General features: G+C 30.9%; 1 protein-coding gene and 1 long non-coding RNA gene across 5 annotated transcripts; one reads left to right on the top strand and one right to left on the bottom strand.

The window, feature by feature from the left end:
• The first annotated feature begins 159 nt into the window (after positions 1-159).
• LOC145751598 (uncharacterized) lies at positions 160-1950 on the top strand. 4 transcript variants are annotated; one of them, XR_014283743.1, is made up of 4 exons: positions 160-362; positions 897-970; positions 1043-1185; positions 1405-1950. It is a non-coding gene; the product is annotated as an uncharacterized LOC145751598 (long non-coding RNA). The 4 variants fall into 4 exon arrangements; XR_014283744.1 differs by having other exon boundaries at positions 160-470; XR_014283742.1 differs by having other exon boundaries at positions 160-537.
• On the bottom strand, positions 1910-9645 carry LOC145751597 (transcriptional activator Myb-like). The gene is made up of 18 exons (XM_082567779.1): positions 9329-9645; positions 8490-8617; positions 8036-8220; positions 7188-7316; positions 6781-6934; positions 6566-6691; positions 6279-6389; positions 6039-6144; positions 5798-5918; positions 5501-5673; positions 5198-5301; positions 4934-5095; positions 4681-4784; positions 4458-4569; positions 4254-4358; positions 3986-4096; positions 3474-3899; positions 1910-3365 (listed from the first exon to the last, which is right to left on the bottom strand). The coding sequence occupies exons 1-18, from the start codon at positions 9552-9554 to the stop codon at positions 3267-3269; spliced, it is 2682 nt and encodes an 893-aa protein (XP_082423905.1). The 5' UTR covers positions 9555-9645; the 3' UTR covers positions 1910-3266.
• Positions 9646-17809: the final 8164 nt, after the last annotated feature.

Below are 17809 nucleotides of genomic sequence, written 5' to 3'. Positions count from 1 at the left end.
TTCTATATGGCTGTACGACATAAAAAATTTCTGCCAAATCATGTTTGAGAATTTTCGACACGACTTCACCCAATAAGAGGAAAGAAAGGGGGGTAAACACTTTAATTGAGTGTTGTTGAAATTGCAATAAAACTTAGAATCTAGTTTGGAAATTTTCAAGATTGTAAAATAAATAGAACAAAAGGAAATAATTAAAGGATTGCTGATCGTTTTATTGGAAAGAATTTTTCCGAATTTGTTCTAGTTGTTTTTTCCATGGCGTCATGCATTGGATCAATTACATTGTGTAAAAAACATTCAAAATGAGCCCGACAAAACAGAAAAAATAAAAGAAACAATTTTGGTAAAACATCACTCATAAGGTGAAACCGAACACTTAGAAATAACCTGATTAAAATTGATTGGCTAGTTGGTTTTGAAAAAAATAAGTTTTAAGAGAGTTTTATATCACAACTAAGAATTAAATTTAGGTAAATCGTTCAACATGAAGTTTGTAGCGATTGGATTTGTTCTTGGGGCCTTATTTGCAACAGATTGGTTAATAATTGTTTTGTCAGTAGTCTATTTAATTTAAAAACTTTACATCCTTTAAGAATGAACAAAATTGTTTATAGTACAGAATTTGTTTAAATGACCGGCACCATAAAGTAGTGGTCTGAACACTTGTCTACATTAAATAAGGTCCTGGGTTTGATCCACACTGCTTTCATGCTGTAGCTGCTGAGCTAAAACTCACATAGCAACTCTTCAATAACATTGAAGACTTCCACAGGCAATTTTGGACTGGGTCGGGCTAACTGATGTTACTTAATGTGTACGTCGTGAAGTCGACCTTTCTACATCGTTGATAAGTAAATGTGAACAAAATGTAGTTAAATATTGTTTATCGATTTTAGGTTACTCGTTTCGCGGTTTACTTAACATCAACTGCAAAAACGAAATGCCAAATGAAATTCCAGTAGACTTACGCGTAAGTGCAGTTTACAGTCTGCATTTCATGTGCAAAGCTTGAACTGTTTAAGTCAGCTAATAATATTCACAGCACGAAACGTTAAAATGTAATTGTTGGAATATAAGAAGTAGAGCTGATACAGAGATCGATTTCATGTATGACACAGATGGCAAAACCCATTCTAACTTTGATTGGCTTTGTTATAAGAATGGGAAGATCTATCTTAAAAATAAGTAAGAAATTAAATTTTTCTCAAAAAGGGCATTATTTGCTTGAATTAAAACAAATAACAGACAAAAGTAAAATGTCAAAATTTTCAGAAGTAGTTTTAGCCTATGTTAATGTTATGCAAATTTTTTTTTTTTTTATACTTTTTTTTTGATAAAATAATTTTAACATTTTTATTCAAGTTAAAACATCTTTTATTTTTTTTAATTTAAAATGTATTATAGGAAAGATGGGGGAAAAAGACCGTACGTGTGCTATAAAGGACAAATGAAATAAAATCTGATTTTGTTTAAACTTCTTAAGTTTTTTATTATAAAAAATCGTGTTTAAAACTAATTGTATTCCTGTAAATATACAAGTACATTTTAAAGGGTCCAATTTAATAAATTATGATTCTTTTTTAGAAACAGTTTCCTGAGTGACGTCATTAGTAAGGAACCAATAGGTGAATAACGAAAACCCGTACGTCATAATAGTATTGTTTCCTGATTGGATGACGCAGTATTACGTTAGTTAAACATCTTTTAAATTCTTACAAATGATGCCAAATGAACTAAAAAATTTGCATTTTAGTTTCTTATGACCCTATTGGTTTAAACAGTTTTTATATTCTTTGACTAAATAAGTATAATAGCTTGGTATTTTGTAAACCTAAAGTTTTCGTCCTGAAAATTTAGTTTTTGTGGTAAAACCCTTTTATTTGTTATAAACCAAATCAAAAAATGTATTTAGAAGATTTTATTGTTTTAAAATACACAAACGCGATGGAACATTTCAACTTTACAAATAGCTGCGCCATAGTGCAGAAACAAAACACAAATTTGAGTTAAAAATTCATAAAAATTCTAATGTGCTTGAAATCAAAATTATTAGAACTAAAAACGCAAGTCAAAAATTTTAAACTTTTTTGAAAGACTGTTATTTTGAAGCAATCATGAACTCTAATAACAAATAAAATTCTAACTATCTGGAACTTGATATAGTACGTATATACCGACACAAAACATTATCTACAAAAAAAAATAAGCACAAGAAACGCACATAAAACAAAAATTTTTGAAATTGGAGGCCGCGCAATACTAGAAAGTTATGATTTAAGAAGGTACTCTAGGAAACAAAAGGTTTTTATGACTGACTTGTTAAGCAATGGTATTTAGACATTCTGTACGAGCAGCAAGGGTTTAATATTAGGCAAGTAAGCAATAGCAGCTATACAGACAAGACCGGAATTTTGTAGAATTTAGCAGCGAAATCGCGTTTTATAACGTTAGTTTACAGCAAGGTGGAGTTATACCAATATAAGGTTGCATTGAATCAAGAAATATTTAGTTACAGAGTAGAAGGTTATAAAAATCTGAAAAATCAAGTCTGTTCATAATTTTTCGAACCCGAAAATAAAAAAAAAGAAAACTACGACATTCTACACAGCAACTTGATACCCTAGATGAATAAACGAAAACATTATTTTCTATGTACAATATCTTACAGAAGCAAACCAAAAACGACCAATTAACAATAAGACGAGGTAGAAAAATAAAATCTGTAAATCGAAAAAATAAATAAAAGCGCCGATGCGCCCTACAGCGGTCATAATTCGACCGTTTGGTTGATTTCATTTGATCAAAACTATATTTTCTAATCAAAAGCGTGCAAAAACATCATTTATGTCGGTGACGTCATCTAAATATGACGTCACAGCTATACTACAGAACTAAGGAATGACCCAGTTTTAAAATAAAGTGGAATGTTACTGAGTTACATTTTAAATCGTTAGTTGTTACCCGCTTAAATTTAGATTGCGAAATATAGATTGGGGGATTAATACTTCCAATATAGAAAAAATGTATACCCCAACCTCCCAATTAACACCCTCAACAATGAAGAAGAAATTTAAATTTTTTAACTTCTCAACTCTTCAATTGATCAAATATCAGTATGACCTGGTAATCGAACCACTAGCCTTGGACAATTGCTTTATATAGTAATAGGGAATAAAAATATAGTAATAGGAAATAAGAATTAAAACCTCCAATGAAATTAAAATTTGAAAATCTAAACGGCCTGAATGAGTATTCGAACCGAGGATCTAAGGCTTGATGAGCATGAGATAAGACTTTGCCGCTTCGGTCATGCTCTGTTGATCGTTTGTTTTTCCACAAGCAATTGTCGTCCATGCCGAATTTAACTAATAATATACATTGAATTTAAAATTATTAAAAGACAAAGTCATAAAAAAAATTAAAAGAATTATAATTTAAATCTGAAAAAATAAATAAAAATTTTGCTTTTTTACCTGTGCATGCTCTTTGTGGTTTCTCCTTTTTCCCATCGCGCTTGGCTTCATAAGGGAGTGTAACGACGACGTTGAAGACGCCATTGATGACGTCAGCAACGACGATGAAGTCACGGTCACGTCGGAATCGTCGTCGGCAAAAAATCGGGTTAAGTCCTCGTCGTCAAAATCGAGATCGCCGGTGTAGGGCGTAAGCGCCTGATCGTAGTCGTCGAAGAAAATATTGGGGATTTCCCCTTCGGTGACGCCACAAGACTTGACGTCAACAGTGACGTCACTCTTGCGCACGTGGTGCGTGCGGCGGTCGGGTACTGGGGTCGGAAACGGGGACTGAACAATCGGTTCGAGTTTGGGTTTAGTTAGAATGGGGCTGGTTTGGGGGAAAAGAGATTTTATACCAAAAGTCGGGGGTGGGGCTTCAAGCTCCTAAACGAAAGATTTAAATTTAAAATTAAGTTCGGAAACATTAAAATAATTTAAACTAAGAAGAGGGAATGAAAAAAAATACTTACAACTTCGGATTGGGTGAGCCCACTTTTAATCGAAACTTGACAATTAATATTCGGGTTCCTTGTCTTCATCCAATCGTCGCCTAACAACAAAGCTTTTCGCACTCGATCCGGCTTTAAAATAAAAACGTTACAAAAAAATTAGAAAAATAATTTAAAATTGGTTTAAGGAGTTTTTGGTATTTTAACCCAATTTAATTTAAAAAAAATAATTTTATTAGAAATAACACCGTTCATTTTTTTAATACACTTAAAATACTTTTTATAATACCTTGAAATCGTTGGTTCTTGGTCTTTTTGTTTTTGGCTCAACTGTAATTTTCTCCTCTCTGTTAATCATCTCAAATAAATCTTCCAACGAGTTTGGAGTATCCGGCTAAAAAATAAGTAATTTAAAATACAAAAATTTTAAATAATATTGTAAAAAAAATTTGCTTGAAAAATATAAAAAGAGACATAACAATATTAAACTTACCATTTTAAGTGGCCCATGCTTCATTATTTGAGCAGCCATGGCGTTTTTAAACGGGGTAGGGGTACGTGGGACGCTTTTAGACATGCTGCCCATCATTAACGGGGTACCAAATCTGTAAAAAATAACATATGTTAAAAAGGCTAAATATAGAGCTCTTAATTTTTTGCAATTTTTTTGATTTTGGAATTATCTTTAAAATATTATTTTTGGTTTAAATACTTACAGTTGGTTTTCTTTGTTATGTATGTTTTTAACAGGAGTGGAAAACGGTTTTACTGGAGTTGAAGTCAACGAAGGTTGTTCTATTTCCATCGAGCTATTCATAAACTAAAAAATAAAAGTTTTTTCTTAAAAATACGAATTTTTTGGCGATTTTTCTTAATTTCCAAAATTTCTGCCTAAAGAAATTTTAACGTAAAATTTTTTTTAACCTCCCCTCCAAATTTTTTTTAACTTTTTTTAAAATTTTTTTTTACCTGTGATGGTGAAAAGGGTAACGCCTTGATTGGAGTAAGTTTATTCGGGGTTGCTTTCTGATTAAGTGAAGTTTTAAGACTCATGACGTCATCCAGTCTTAGGTTGCACAGGTCGATATTGTTGTTGGTGGAGGTCGTATGCGTAAAAGTGTTGCCAGAAAACTACAAAAAAAATTTTAATATATTATTTCTATGTGTAAGAAAATTTTTTTAAATCTAATTAAAAAAAACATTTTATTTTTCGATAATGTATTTACAACTTACTAGATTATTCATTTGGTAATGTGCATTGGCTGATGACGTCGTATTAGAAGATTGTGACGTCGAATTCGAGAGAGTTCCCTCATTGGTCGAGCCAATTAGTTCGTCTAAAAAAAATAATATTTTATTTCAAAATAATATAAAACGGAGTACTGCCTTTAGCAAACATTTATTTTTAAGTAGACATTAAAAGAATAAATTTTGTTTTCAAACGAATATAAAAAGTAAATATCAAATATTTAATCAACACTTGGAAACTACCTGTAAGGAGCAAAATAACTTAACCGAAAAAAAATTATTTTTTACCTATGATGGCATCTGTATATTCTTGTTCAATTGATTTCGCGGATTTTTCTTCGGTCATTGAGAGTTGCCGAGAGGCCGGGCACTTTACGGCTCTGTTCTGCGGCAAAATAAGACTTCCGTTCCCGCCGTTGACGTGTTGCGGATTGGGCTGTTTGCGAAGGTTGTGGCGTTTCCTAAAAAATCATACATTAAAAATTTAAACAAAAATAACACTTATTCCTAGACAACTTCAAAGAGTCTACAAAAATTCCAAGAAAAAGGCTTCTATTTAACAAAGATACAAATTACTCAATTTACCTTTTAAGTATAGTGGGTGGGGATAAAAATTTAGTTGCAACGGGAGATAGGATTGGAATGAGGCCATTTGTATTTGTTGAACGTTGAAGGGTGGCCAAACTTTTACTCGTCACTCTAATATCTAAATAAAGATTAACATATTACTAAGTGTTTATTGCAATGAATAAAAAAGATACTTTTATTTAGCCACGTACATACAATCTTTAACGAATTTTACACATTTCATTATATTTGTACATACCGGTTTTTCCAGCTTTTTGCATTTGCGTAAACTTGATCGGAGTAAAAGGTTGCCCATTCTGTCCCACCAAGCGACTTGGTTCCATACACGACCAGCCACTAGGTGTCTGAAGAGCAAAAAAATAACATTAATATAAAAAATGTAGAAATAATACCAACATGAAAAAATACGAAATAATTGGTAACAAAAAAAATAATTTAGATTATCTGTTAGAAAAAGAGTTACATTTTTTGCATTTACCTTGGTAAGATCAGGAATTCTAATAATATTCATTCCTTTGAACGGAGATAGAGATTCGGCTCCACTTAAATCGACCAGTTGGTAGTTTTCGCCAGTTGCCTCATTTTGAATCTAAAAAAATAAATATATTTTTTTAATAAAGTGATACAAATTATACTTACAACCTTTACCTTTCTAATTATTAAAAAAACATTTTGAATCTATGCTTTAGAGTTTACACTATATTAAATATAATTAAAAAGAACTTAGTTTACTTTAAATTAAAAGATGTTTGATTTTTTGAATACCTGAGAATAGTCGTGTTCTTGAGACAAAACAAACGAAGTATTCTGATTGGCTGAATCCATCACTCCTGTGGGCGTGGTGTAAACTTGGAACTGACCAACCACGTTCGAGAAATTCGGGATTTGACCCTTTCGTATCAAAATAAAACATTTTAATAAAAACTTTAAAAAAAATTGGCAAAGGTCTTAAAAAAAATATTAAAAACCACAATTTTTACCTGATTAGGGTCCCACATAGGTAAGACTGGGTGCCTTGCAAGTGACCCCAGTCTTTCAATAATGTAAGAAGGAATCGGGCCGGACAAATAACCTTCGTTTTCAACCTTGCGTTTCATTGTCGAGTTCCAATGGTTTTTGATCGCATTATCAGTTCTACAAAAAATTTAATACAAAGGATTTAATATTTTGCAAATAAAAAATTGTCAAAAATTTGTTGCCAAAAATAACATTTTAAAAGTGTTATAACATAACGGTATTTTAAATAAGTAGAAATCAAAGTAATATCACGAAAAATTGACAACTTGTTTTATTAATCATAATTTTTTTATCGTTGTTAAATAAAAGGTACAAATTTCAAGCCAAATAAACAACAGTTTTTTGCAAACATTTGCAAATAAAAAGTTACCTTCCAGGCAAAAGTTTTGCTATTTCAGCCCATCTGTTCCCAAGTCTCTTATGAGCTTCAAAGATTATTCGATCTTCATCTTCGTTCCATGCACATTTTTTAATATCAGGATTCAAATGATTGTGCCATCTAAGCAATCAAAAATATATAAGTTTAAACCCAATAATATTAGTAAAAACCTTTTAGTTGACACTTGCAATTATGATTTTACAGATGTCTTGAATTCAAGTATAACTAACAAGTCTTATATGAGTTGCGAGAGGTTTTAATAAAATAAAAAATAAAGTTGTAGTTTTTACCTTATTTCATAATGTTTATGTGTAAGGCCTATATACCTTTCAACATAAGTCTACCATACAAAAAACAGTAGACCCAACGCCTACACACAAAACAAAAAAATGTGTCCCATTTCAATTAAAATACTTTCAATTTAGTAAATTTATTCTGTAGTTTCATTTTATTTTAATAAAAAAAAACTATTTATATCGCCGATTAAAAGCTTTTAGAATTACTTTAACTTTAAAGGCTTACAAGGGGTAAGGTAAGTAACACTACTCATTCATTAGCATACAAAATACGTAGTAAAAACTACGGAACCGGTTTGTTTAAATAGGCTACTACGAGTTGAAATAGGATACCTAAATGACCACAGTTTACCACACAGATTTTTCCTTATAGAAACTTATACTGTGATAAGTTAATACAGTTTTAGAAAAAAGATTCAAAGGTTTATACTAAGATTTAAAAACACATATTTAAATTTAATTTGGCATGTTTATTTAATTAATATTATTTAAGTAAAATAAAGTTATTAACTTTAAATTTAATTAAATATGCTTTAACTTCACCTTTCTCGACACTGTTTTCCTATCCTTCCCTTTAGATGCTTGGAAATAAGAGACCACTTTTTCGGGCCGTACTTTTTCACAAGTTCGACGACTAACTGATCTTCTTCTTTAGTCCAGGGGCCTTTAATCAATTCGGGACTTAGAACTTTCTGCCAACGTTGCAGGCATTGAACATCAGAACGATCCTGTAAAATTAAAATGTTAAAATATGGTAAAATGTAAAAAAACATAAAATAAACGTACCCTAATTGTTTGTCGCCTTATGAACTGTAGTTAACTCTTATCTCAAGAAATATAAAAGAGGTATTTTGTATGACTTGTTTTTATGACTAAGTCGTTTATATTACCAGCATGCCTTATCAGTCACCTAAGCTTATATTTGTATAAGGTTTGTGTATACGCGTTGGGTAAACATTTCACACAAAAAATACCCCGAGAAGAAAAAAACTCTTACGTCGAAAAATCCGGCTATTTTCTGAAAGTCCTCGATGCCGTGCTTGTCGACCAATGTCTTTAACTTTTCGTCCTCCTGTTGAGTCCAACGGCTTTTGGTAACACGTTTTGCTTGTGATCCAAAAACACCTAAAAATTAAACAAAAAATTAGAAAAAAATTTTGAGTGTACATATGAATGTTGTTAAATTATTTTACATCCCCCATCATGTAAAAAAATAATCACATGGAGACAAAGGGTAAATTTCAGTTACTGCCAGTCGAAAAACGTCTGAGAGCAACAAACTCTAACTTTAATTTCGGAAATACTAAAACCTCTTCTCTATAAATGTTATTTCCGTCCAAATGGAAAACAATAAAACAAGTAGGCGTTCTATAGCAAGGGAAAATAGTCTGTTATGATAAGCCGCGATGAAAAGATGCCAAAATAGGATGTCCGCCCAGAAAATATTACATAATTTAAAAAGAAAAGAAATTTAAAGATTTTTGATTGACGTGGACTGAAAAAAAGAATGCGTGGAAAATTTATTTTTAGTTTGTAGCTGACAGAATGTGATTTGATGTTTGTTTTAGCAAATTACTAATCTAACATCCCATATATTTTTTAGCAAAATTAATTTTTTAACAAAAACAAACAACGAAAAAAAGAAATTTGTTTTAATTCAAATTTAAAATCCCAATTTTAATTTTCTCTTGTGCATGAGCAAACAATAAAAAATTCAAAACTCAGTCAAAACAACAATTACATAATTTAAACGAATACATAGATTTTAAAAGTATTTTTTTAAATTATTCATTTCTTCACAATTTTTAATTAAAAATTATTTTTTTAACACTCTACCTTGATTGCTGGTAAACATGTGAGTCGCTGCTTTAACATCATAATCATGATCATAAGTTGTCGAAGACGAGCACGAATCCTCATTCGAATCAACCCTATACAAGTTCCCCGGCCTGCTATCCGTGACGTCACGATGACGTAACGAGTCCATGACGAGCGAAGGGTTGGTGACGTAGGGAGGGGCAACGTCACATCGAAGCTTGGTGGGCGGGAGTACACTCAACATCGCACGGTGCACGCTGTCGATGTGGCTATTACGTCACAAAGTAATACTTCTATGACGTCACAATGTCTGTTTTAATAAGTGTTTTAACAAATTTTCCTAAAAATAAAATTAAAAATTTAAGTAATTTTTTTTCTGCGCTTATCATTCAATATGTTTTTAAATTCTGAGACAGGCAAAACTCGACTATTATCTTCTTGTCAATTATCAGAAAAACAATTTCGCCAAACAATTTCAATAAAGCATTGTGCTTCTGTTTCGTATCAAAACTATTCAATTTTATTTATCCGTCAATCAAAATCCTTCGATAATTGATTACATGTCTTAGCTTGCCCTTTTATAATTAAATGAGGATCTGTATTGCTATAAAAGAAAATGATTACGTGTCTAAACTAGCTGTAATTCGGTATGCCAATACACATTTATTAATAGTAAACAAGCTTGTATGTTAAGATAAGAAAAAAACGTTAACATAATTAAATTTGACCTTACTTTTACATTTTTTATTTCACAGATCCCCCAAAAAAATTAATATTTGCAAATTACCTAAATTTTTTTTTTTGTAAAATATAAATTTACAAATAAATGCTAAACTTTTATGCTATTCTAAAAACTTCTTATTTTAGGGTCTATCTCTAAAGCTTTAACTTTTTTCTCGCTTTTAAGGCGATTTAGCCCTTTAAACCCGTATCAACATAGGATTTGAAATCAACATTTAGGGTCAGGCGAATAAATACTTTAAAAAACTTTTTTCTTTCTATAGGTCGAAATAAATTCTTAAATCAAAATAAAAAAAACTTTTGGACAAAAAAAGGCATTTTTTCTTCAATTGATCAAATACAAAAGAGCCGGTGTATTGAAAAGGTTGAGCTCTTGTTTAAATAAGCTGAGGGCAAGCCTATGCTAGCCACCGCGCGACATTAAATAAATCATTCCCTCTCTCTCCCTATCCAGCACCATTCTTTGTGTTCGGAACTCATAAAATCTTTATACAAAAAAGCCAGCTTTAAATGTAATGCCGCACTTAGTGTATTATCAAAACAAGTTTTTGGTATCAGATACGTGATATAATCATACCATTTTCTTGTGTATTGTCCGGTTTCGTAAAGAAAAATAAAATAAACATGCGTATCTGATATTTTTTGTGATTAAAATAGTTTATTTTTTTGTTGTGTAAATAAACTCGTATTAAAAACGTTTTTGGTTGACTTTTGTACAACACGTTAACAAAATAAGTTTATGTATTTATTTAAATCACCAATAGTTTGCCTGATTTTATAAGACCAGGCCATTAACCGACGTTGAAAGCGAAATACAGCAAAAAAAGGCAGCAAAAAGGAAAATGTCATTTAAAAATAAATCACACCTACTAAACAGGACTTATGACTTCGTTAACACGAATTTTAAATAAATGCCACGTAGTGCTGAAATCAAAAGTTCGCAGACGCCGAAAATTTAAAGTGCTCCTTATGACGATAAGTCAAAAACTTCGGGACATTTAAATTTCGTCACTTGTTTGAGTTGTCAATCATCACGTGACCTCGCCCCACTCGTCGACATCTTTTCATGCCTTATGACGTAACAATACACGTGGGACAGCCTGTCCTGAAAGTGGACATCGCATTAAAAGCAAACAATCGCGTCCGGGCGCCGTTTTCAGGCAATTTCTTTGTCGATTTTTTGCTCAATTTAACTAAATAGACAAACATGTCGTACCCGAAAATATCAAGCGATAATAGATATAGGCACGTGTCTCCATTCATACTAATATGCCGTCTATTTTCGCTTTTCGACAAACTAATACAGTTTTGTTGGATATGAATAGCAAAAGGGAAGTTGGACAAATGTTTGTTGATGTTAGAAAAAAATCGAGACAAAAAATCGTCCCATTCAAAAATCGCCCATTAACATTGTAGCACAAATACAATATAAAAAAGAACGTTCAGAAAACGTCACATTTTCTGACGACGCCAGTCTTCGTTAAAAAAAATTAAATTCCGACGCTGGTTGTCATCTGCACTAGACCCACACACGAAAATATTTTGTTTCCGGAAAAGAGGCCTTTGTGACGTCACGGGGCACTGATTGTGAACGCGAGAGAAAGTTTACGTAACAAAGACGGGCAGGATACCTCGACAAAGGCCGAGCGAACAGTTAAATGGCCAATAAGTCCCGACTATCAAGTAGGTCCAGGTGATCCGGGCGCCGGGGTCTTTATTCGGGGTACAAAGGGGTATTGAAAATCGACATGTCCGTAAGATGATATCCTTGGAAATTTTTCCATGAGAATTGCATGGAATTCGCTGCGCGCAGTCGTCGATGTTTAAAATCACAACGGTTGGCGAAAAAAGAAAAAAAAATTAAATCAATATAAAGTGTGAAGAATTTATACAAGAATAGAGCGAACATATACATACTCATATTTAAACAAAATTTCTAATATAATATCGTCACAAACTTTTAAAATTTAAAAATAATATCGTCACAAACTTTTAAAACTTAAAAATAATATCGTCACAAACTTTTAAAATTTGAAAATAATATCGTCACAAACTTTTAAAATTTAAAAATAATATCGTCACAAACATTTAAAATTTAAAAAAAAATTCAAAAGTTGAAATATATATATAGGATTAGAGAATATGTATTTCATAGAACCGTAAAAGTAAAGAGAGATTTGACAAAAACCGTTAAGAATAAAAGCTCTTCCGAGGACCGTAATCTATTCTTAAAAAAATAAACAATTTTTACAACCAAATATCTTAGCAGTGTCGATCATAACTTACAAGCAAGTTGTGCGCATGCGCAGGACGCTAACAATGCATAAAAAACTATCTGCGGAATTAAATCGGGATAAAATGTCAAAACATTAAGTTTCCCACACAAGCAGCAAATAGTTAAATAGCTAAGTACAAAAGTAACCGGACCCTCGAGCGACATTGTGAGCTGGTAAATAGTCAAGAGTGTTTAGACGTACAGGCACCTGGCGATTGTGTATTGGATTGTGTTAAAATCACGTACAGAGAGAGTGAGGTCCCTTGTACAGGTGCTAAAGGACAATACCGAGAATACATAACAAACACTAAGTTCCAATGGAGATATATAAAAAAGTTGGATAGATTTGCAAAACACTTCAGCATTAAAAAAATTATAAAAATTATACTTTATGTAAATAGCAATACTTTTCGTAAAATAGCCATGAGAATTCCTATTTGAAATTCGAAAAACGCCTATGTTACAATTAATCACATTTTAATTTTTAAGAAATTAACACAAAAAACGAAAATTTCTACAAGTTTTATTTTTAATGCAATTTGAACGTTGGTTTTAAATTTTTTTCGTCAGATTAAAAAGATTTATAACCGCAATTACTTCTATGAACACTGCAAACATTGAATTCATTTGGCAACCCAAAGTTTTTGAGCTTTTTAAATCGAGATCGTAAATCAATCATTTATCAAAAACGTGTCGACTTTCGCTGAATAAAATTTGATTAATTCGAGTAGTTCGTTCAAAGAGCAAAATTCAGTTTTTCAATTTTTTCACTTCAAAGTCACGCACTTGTATAAGTGTTAATACGACCAAAAAAAAATTATTAATATCCGCGTGAATTGTTTAAACCTAAAACTTAATTAAAAAGTTAAATAAAAATTTGAAAGGGTATTTAGGGTTGTAAACAAAGTTTAGGTAATAGTTAAACATTATTTTTTTAATCGTAAAATAATAAAGTCAACTAAGTTTACCATTTACAACTTCTTTGAAATATGTTTTTATACGTCTATAAAAAGTGAAAACTTTTATTCGATTTAGCAAGAATTCCGAATTGTGCGCGACCCGATTTGCCCGTGGTCACGTGACCGCTCAAACGTGTCGGGACAAGGTTGGAATGCCGACTGACAAAAAAAAAGAAAAAAATCTTCTTCGCTCTTTTTTAATATCTTGTCATCGAAACCACGTGCGCGCAAATTCGGTGGCATAATATTGACCGAAAAAACTTTAAATATTTGCACTGAAAAGTGATTTTTATCGCTAATAACACAGAGTACACATACGAGGTACACATTACAACAACTTTGATATCACATTCTGTGACGTCACAGCTATGACGTAGGTGACATAAAATTATTTATGACTTTTAGGGCAAATTTGGGAAAATCAAATATTACGCCAAACACCTATTAAAATGTCAAGATTATATAACACCTAATTTTTATTAAATATTTTTTAATAAAAATAAACCAGTTTTGTTTTCAAAAAAGATTTAAGGCTAAAACCAGTAAAATGAAACCGCAAAATTTATTACGAAATGTTTTTTTTGTGAACTGAAAGAGGTGTTAACAAAAACCGCAATTTGACCGTTTAGAAATAACTGAATTTAAATCTGTTTAAACTTCGTGACATTGTCCAGGCGCAACCGCATTTAAATTCCTTAAATCCACACGAAAAATAAATTTAAACTCGACTTTCAAATTTCCGCAACAATTTTCAGAAAAAAATTTATTGGCTCTTTTTTGCTCGGCAAGTCGGGACTTGGCGAAGTTACGCGCAAATACAATGGCAAAAAATCGAGAATAAATCCTGTGTTTAACCAGAAATAATAACACGCCCAGAAACAAAAGAAACTCTTGCCTATAGCTTGAGAAAAAATCGACGGAGGTGTGGTTCGAATTGTGACGTCACAATAAGCCTTATTTATTCACAATCGGCACATGAATGGACTTGCCCGGGTTAGAGCGAACTAAGAAATCTGGGATTTATTGGACAAATAGCAATTGTTCTTGCCTTTGAATAAGTGTATTAACTTCGGAAATGGTGACAGGCGGATTAAATGGGCATTTTCGACTTCGTCATTGGCCAAATGTTTAGTCAATAGGGCAACAGGAAAGCTTTGTTTACACGGTAATAAATGAAAGGTTTTTAAGAGTTTAAGTCGGCGGCCACGTGGTCTTCGCTTTACACTTGGGTTGTAAGCAAACCACGCTTGATTACGTTTAATCTCAGGGAATTTAACGATAGAAACAACACTTGTCTAATTTTTTTAGCCTACATAAAAAGTTAGTTCACCTTCATAGAAAGCATAATTATAAAAAAGGCCAAATTATCTAAAAAAAATACTGCCACGTTATCACGTGACCCTCATACCCAAACAATAGTCTGTCAAAACAACTAGCCACTCTACGGGGCGCCCGTATTTGTTATTGTTTGGTCTGAGAACTGAAAGGAGCGACAATATCCTTTTAAATGGATGCTGATGGCATCTTTATAGAGCTAATAACAACAAAACTCTTCATTGAATTAAACCAATTTATGATCAATATCCAGCAACGGACGGATATTTCTTCATTATTAAAATTCGAGATTTAAATATTTTGAATGGCGGTTGGCTGTATGTCATTGCAGCCTCAAAATAATGATAAGGCAATGTAAAACTTTTTTCGTTAGCTCATTTATCATCTATCTTTTTCCAACTTAATGTCTCTTTTAAGATAATAACCCTTTCTCTATTCTAAACCTGGGATCTGATTTTTTTAATTGTACTTGCATTGCAAACGATTTAAATAAAATAAAAATTATCACAAATTGTAAATGCTAATTTTAATAAAGATAGCCTTACGCAACCAAAAATTTCTATATATTTAACATAATTTAACTTCGATATTTGAAACAACGCAATACTTTAATAAAAGCGGGTTTAAACAGTAGGTTGTGAGAAATTTTAAATAAACAGCTGTACTAAAGGCTTTATATTTTCTTAATATTTTAAGACTACCACCTGCTTTTGGCTCTAGGGAAATATGAATTTTCACTTGAAGATAAACACGTGTATTTTACCAACAACAGTAAATTTTAAACCTAATTTTTCCAAATATTATTTCTTAAACATGCTAGCTTTAATTTTAAGAATAAAACATACAAAAAGGCCAAAATATTATTAATATATTCTAATGTTTGAAATTTTTATTATGTGTAACTTTCTATAAATTGTTAAAGGTAGATAGTAATTATGGTGATTTTGGTGATAAATTTAGTTTTATGCAAATACATGTTGACTTTAATAACGAAGTAGATCCTTCCTAAACACATTATGTGATTAATTATTGACAGGGCTGTAGGAGATATCACTAGAGAACACACATGGTTAAAGTTATTCTCTATTAAAAAATATCATTTACACTACATGATTAAGTTCAACTTACCTTTTAAAGTCATGTGCTAATTGTAAAATATACCCAAAAGTTGACAAAAATTTATTAATTTGCAATCAATTATTTTGTTTTTAACTGATACATATTATATACATTTATTTTTACTATAACGTGAATTGGTGACTTTAGTGTGCATTGTTTTTTTAGGTTTTAATTTCATATATATACAAAAATTTTTAAATTATAAATCATTTAAGTACTTCAGTTGAATATTGATTCTAACTTGACATGACACTTGAAAATATTATAAATCTGACCAATCAAAATTAAGAATCAAATAAATTTAAATTTAAGTAACACAACCAGGCATATTGTAATTCTATTGTGTTCATAAAGCGATATAGGCTAATTAATTTCAGCATGAAATTTCCACTTTCTTTCATAGTTAAAACATCAAAAAATGTAATTAATATTTTCAGGTTTTAAATAGGCTAGTTAAAAAATAGGCCTACACACTTTATAACAAGTAGAAAAAAAAAATTTAAAATATTTAAAGGCATAAGTATGGAAGTTGGAATAAAATATATATATACCACAGTTTTTTTTTCAAAGGTTGTAACTTGTATCCCATGCATTCTTATACTTTAAACAATACTTTATCCAAACTTCAGGAAATGCCTGATCAAGTATCTATAGTATACAAGAAATGATGCTATGCAACAATATTGGGAACTAACTTATTTTAAAGTTTACACTCTATACAACATCTATACTTATAACATTTCCTTCTGTTTTTTAGTATATATTCAAATTGATTTGAGCAAAAGTACTAGTTTAAAATAAAATAGGTTTTGTATGTCCATACTTATACCTTTTTCTTTAAGAATATTCTGTTTTCATTATGCAAAAACATAAATTAAGTTTTAAGTTTATAAATTAAAAAATATGCATTAAAAATGGAATACAATATTAACATTTCTTATTTCACTTTTCAATAACTGTTAAGTGTTTGTGAACCGTTATATATATTCACATATAATTGTATAAAATTTTTAATCTCTTGGTTACTGACTAGCCTATAATAAACATAATATATATAATTAAAACAAACAGACTAATAGGAAAAAATAAAAATATATAAATTAATTTTAATGCTATTAAACATAGTGTGCTCCCTATAATTAAAAAAAGCTTTCTTGTTGACTGTATTAAGCATTGGATTAGTAATAGTTTAACAATAATTTAAATAACGTCAAACTTTGATAAAATCTTAACAGTCAGAACTTTCTAATACAACTACAAACTACTACTTAATAGCAACTACTGTTTGACTGTCTAAATGTCAACTTCTCAACGTCGGATGTTACTTGTCAGCTTGTTTTGCTTTATAATATTGCCTACAGTTTCGCCTTTATCATCTATTGAATTAACATACATTCAGACATTAAACTGTCATACAGCCTATACAGCAATAAAATTTTTTACAACAACCAAAATATCTTTTTAACAAAGTTAGTAAAATACAAGTTCTGTATGAAATTTAATCGCATTAACTTCAACGGTCCTGCCAGTCAGACCTTCAGCTTTTCAAGCTGTCAAGGGCAAACAATCAACCAGACCGTTGACGTTGACCGTCTGACTGTTTTAACTTTCGCCTGTCTGCCTGTCTCCTTTACTGCACTGTTAGACTATGACATTCTGACATAGCCATAATTAATTTGACATAATAAAAATGTTAAATTAAACTGATAAACAACTAAAACATGTCAAATATATACTAAAAATGCTACAAGAGGTAAAGGAACCGAAACTTCCTAATTTAATACACTTAAAAAACTTGAAATCGCGCGCCGCACAACAATAAAAGAACCACGTGACTTTCGAATACGCTTGAGTAGTCACGAGTCACAGCTGTCACTAAATAGGGTAAATAACAAAGTGTCGCGACGTCTGCGCAACGATACAACATTTTTTTGTTAAAATTAATTTAAGAGTTAAATGAATAAAATTATGTAACATAATGAAACCTATTGTTGCGTAATATTTATAACAATTTAGTTTAAGTAACAAAATTTTTTTTTAAATCTTATTTTACATAAAACACAATTTTCA

Source organism: Corella eumyota, chromosome 4 (assembly GCF_963082875.1).
Source record: "Corella eumyota chromosome 4, kaCorEumy4.1, whole genome shotgun sequence".
Classification (NCBI taxonomy): domain Eukaryota; kingdom Metazoa; phylum Chordata; class Ascidiacea; order Phlebobranchia; family Corellidae; genus Corella; species Corella eumyota.
This window is presented reverse-complemented; position numbering and strand designations above follow the sequence as displayed.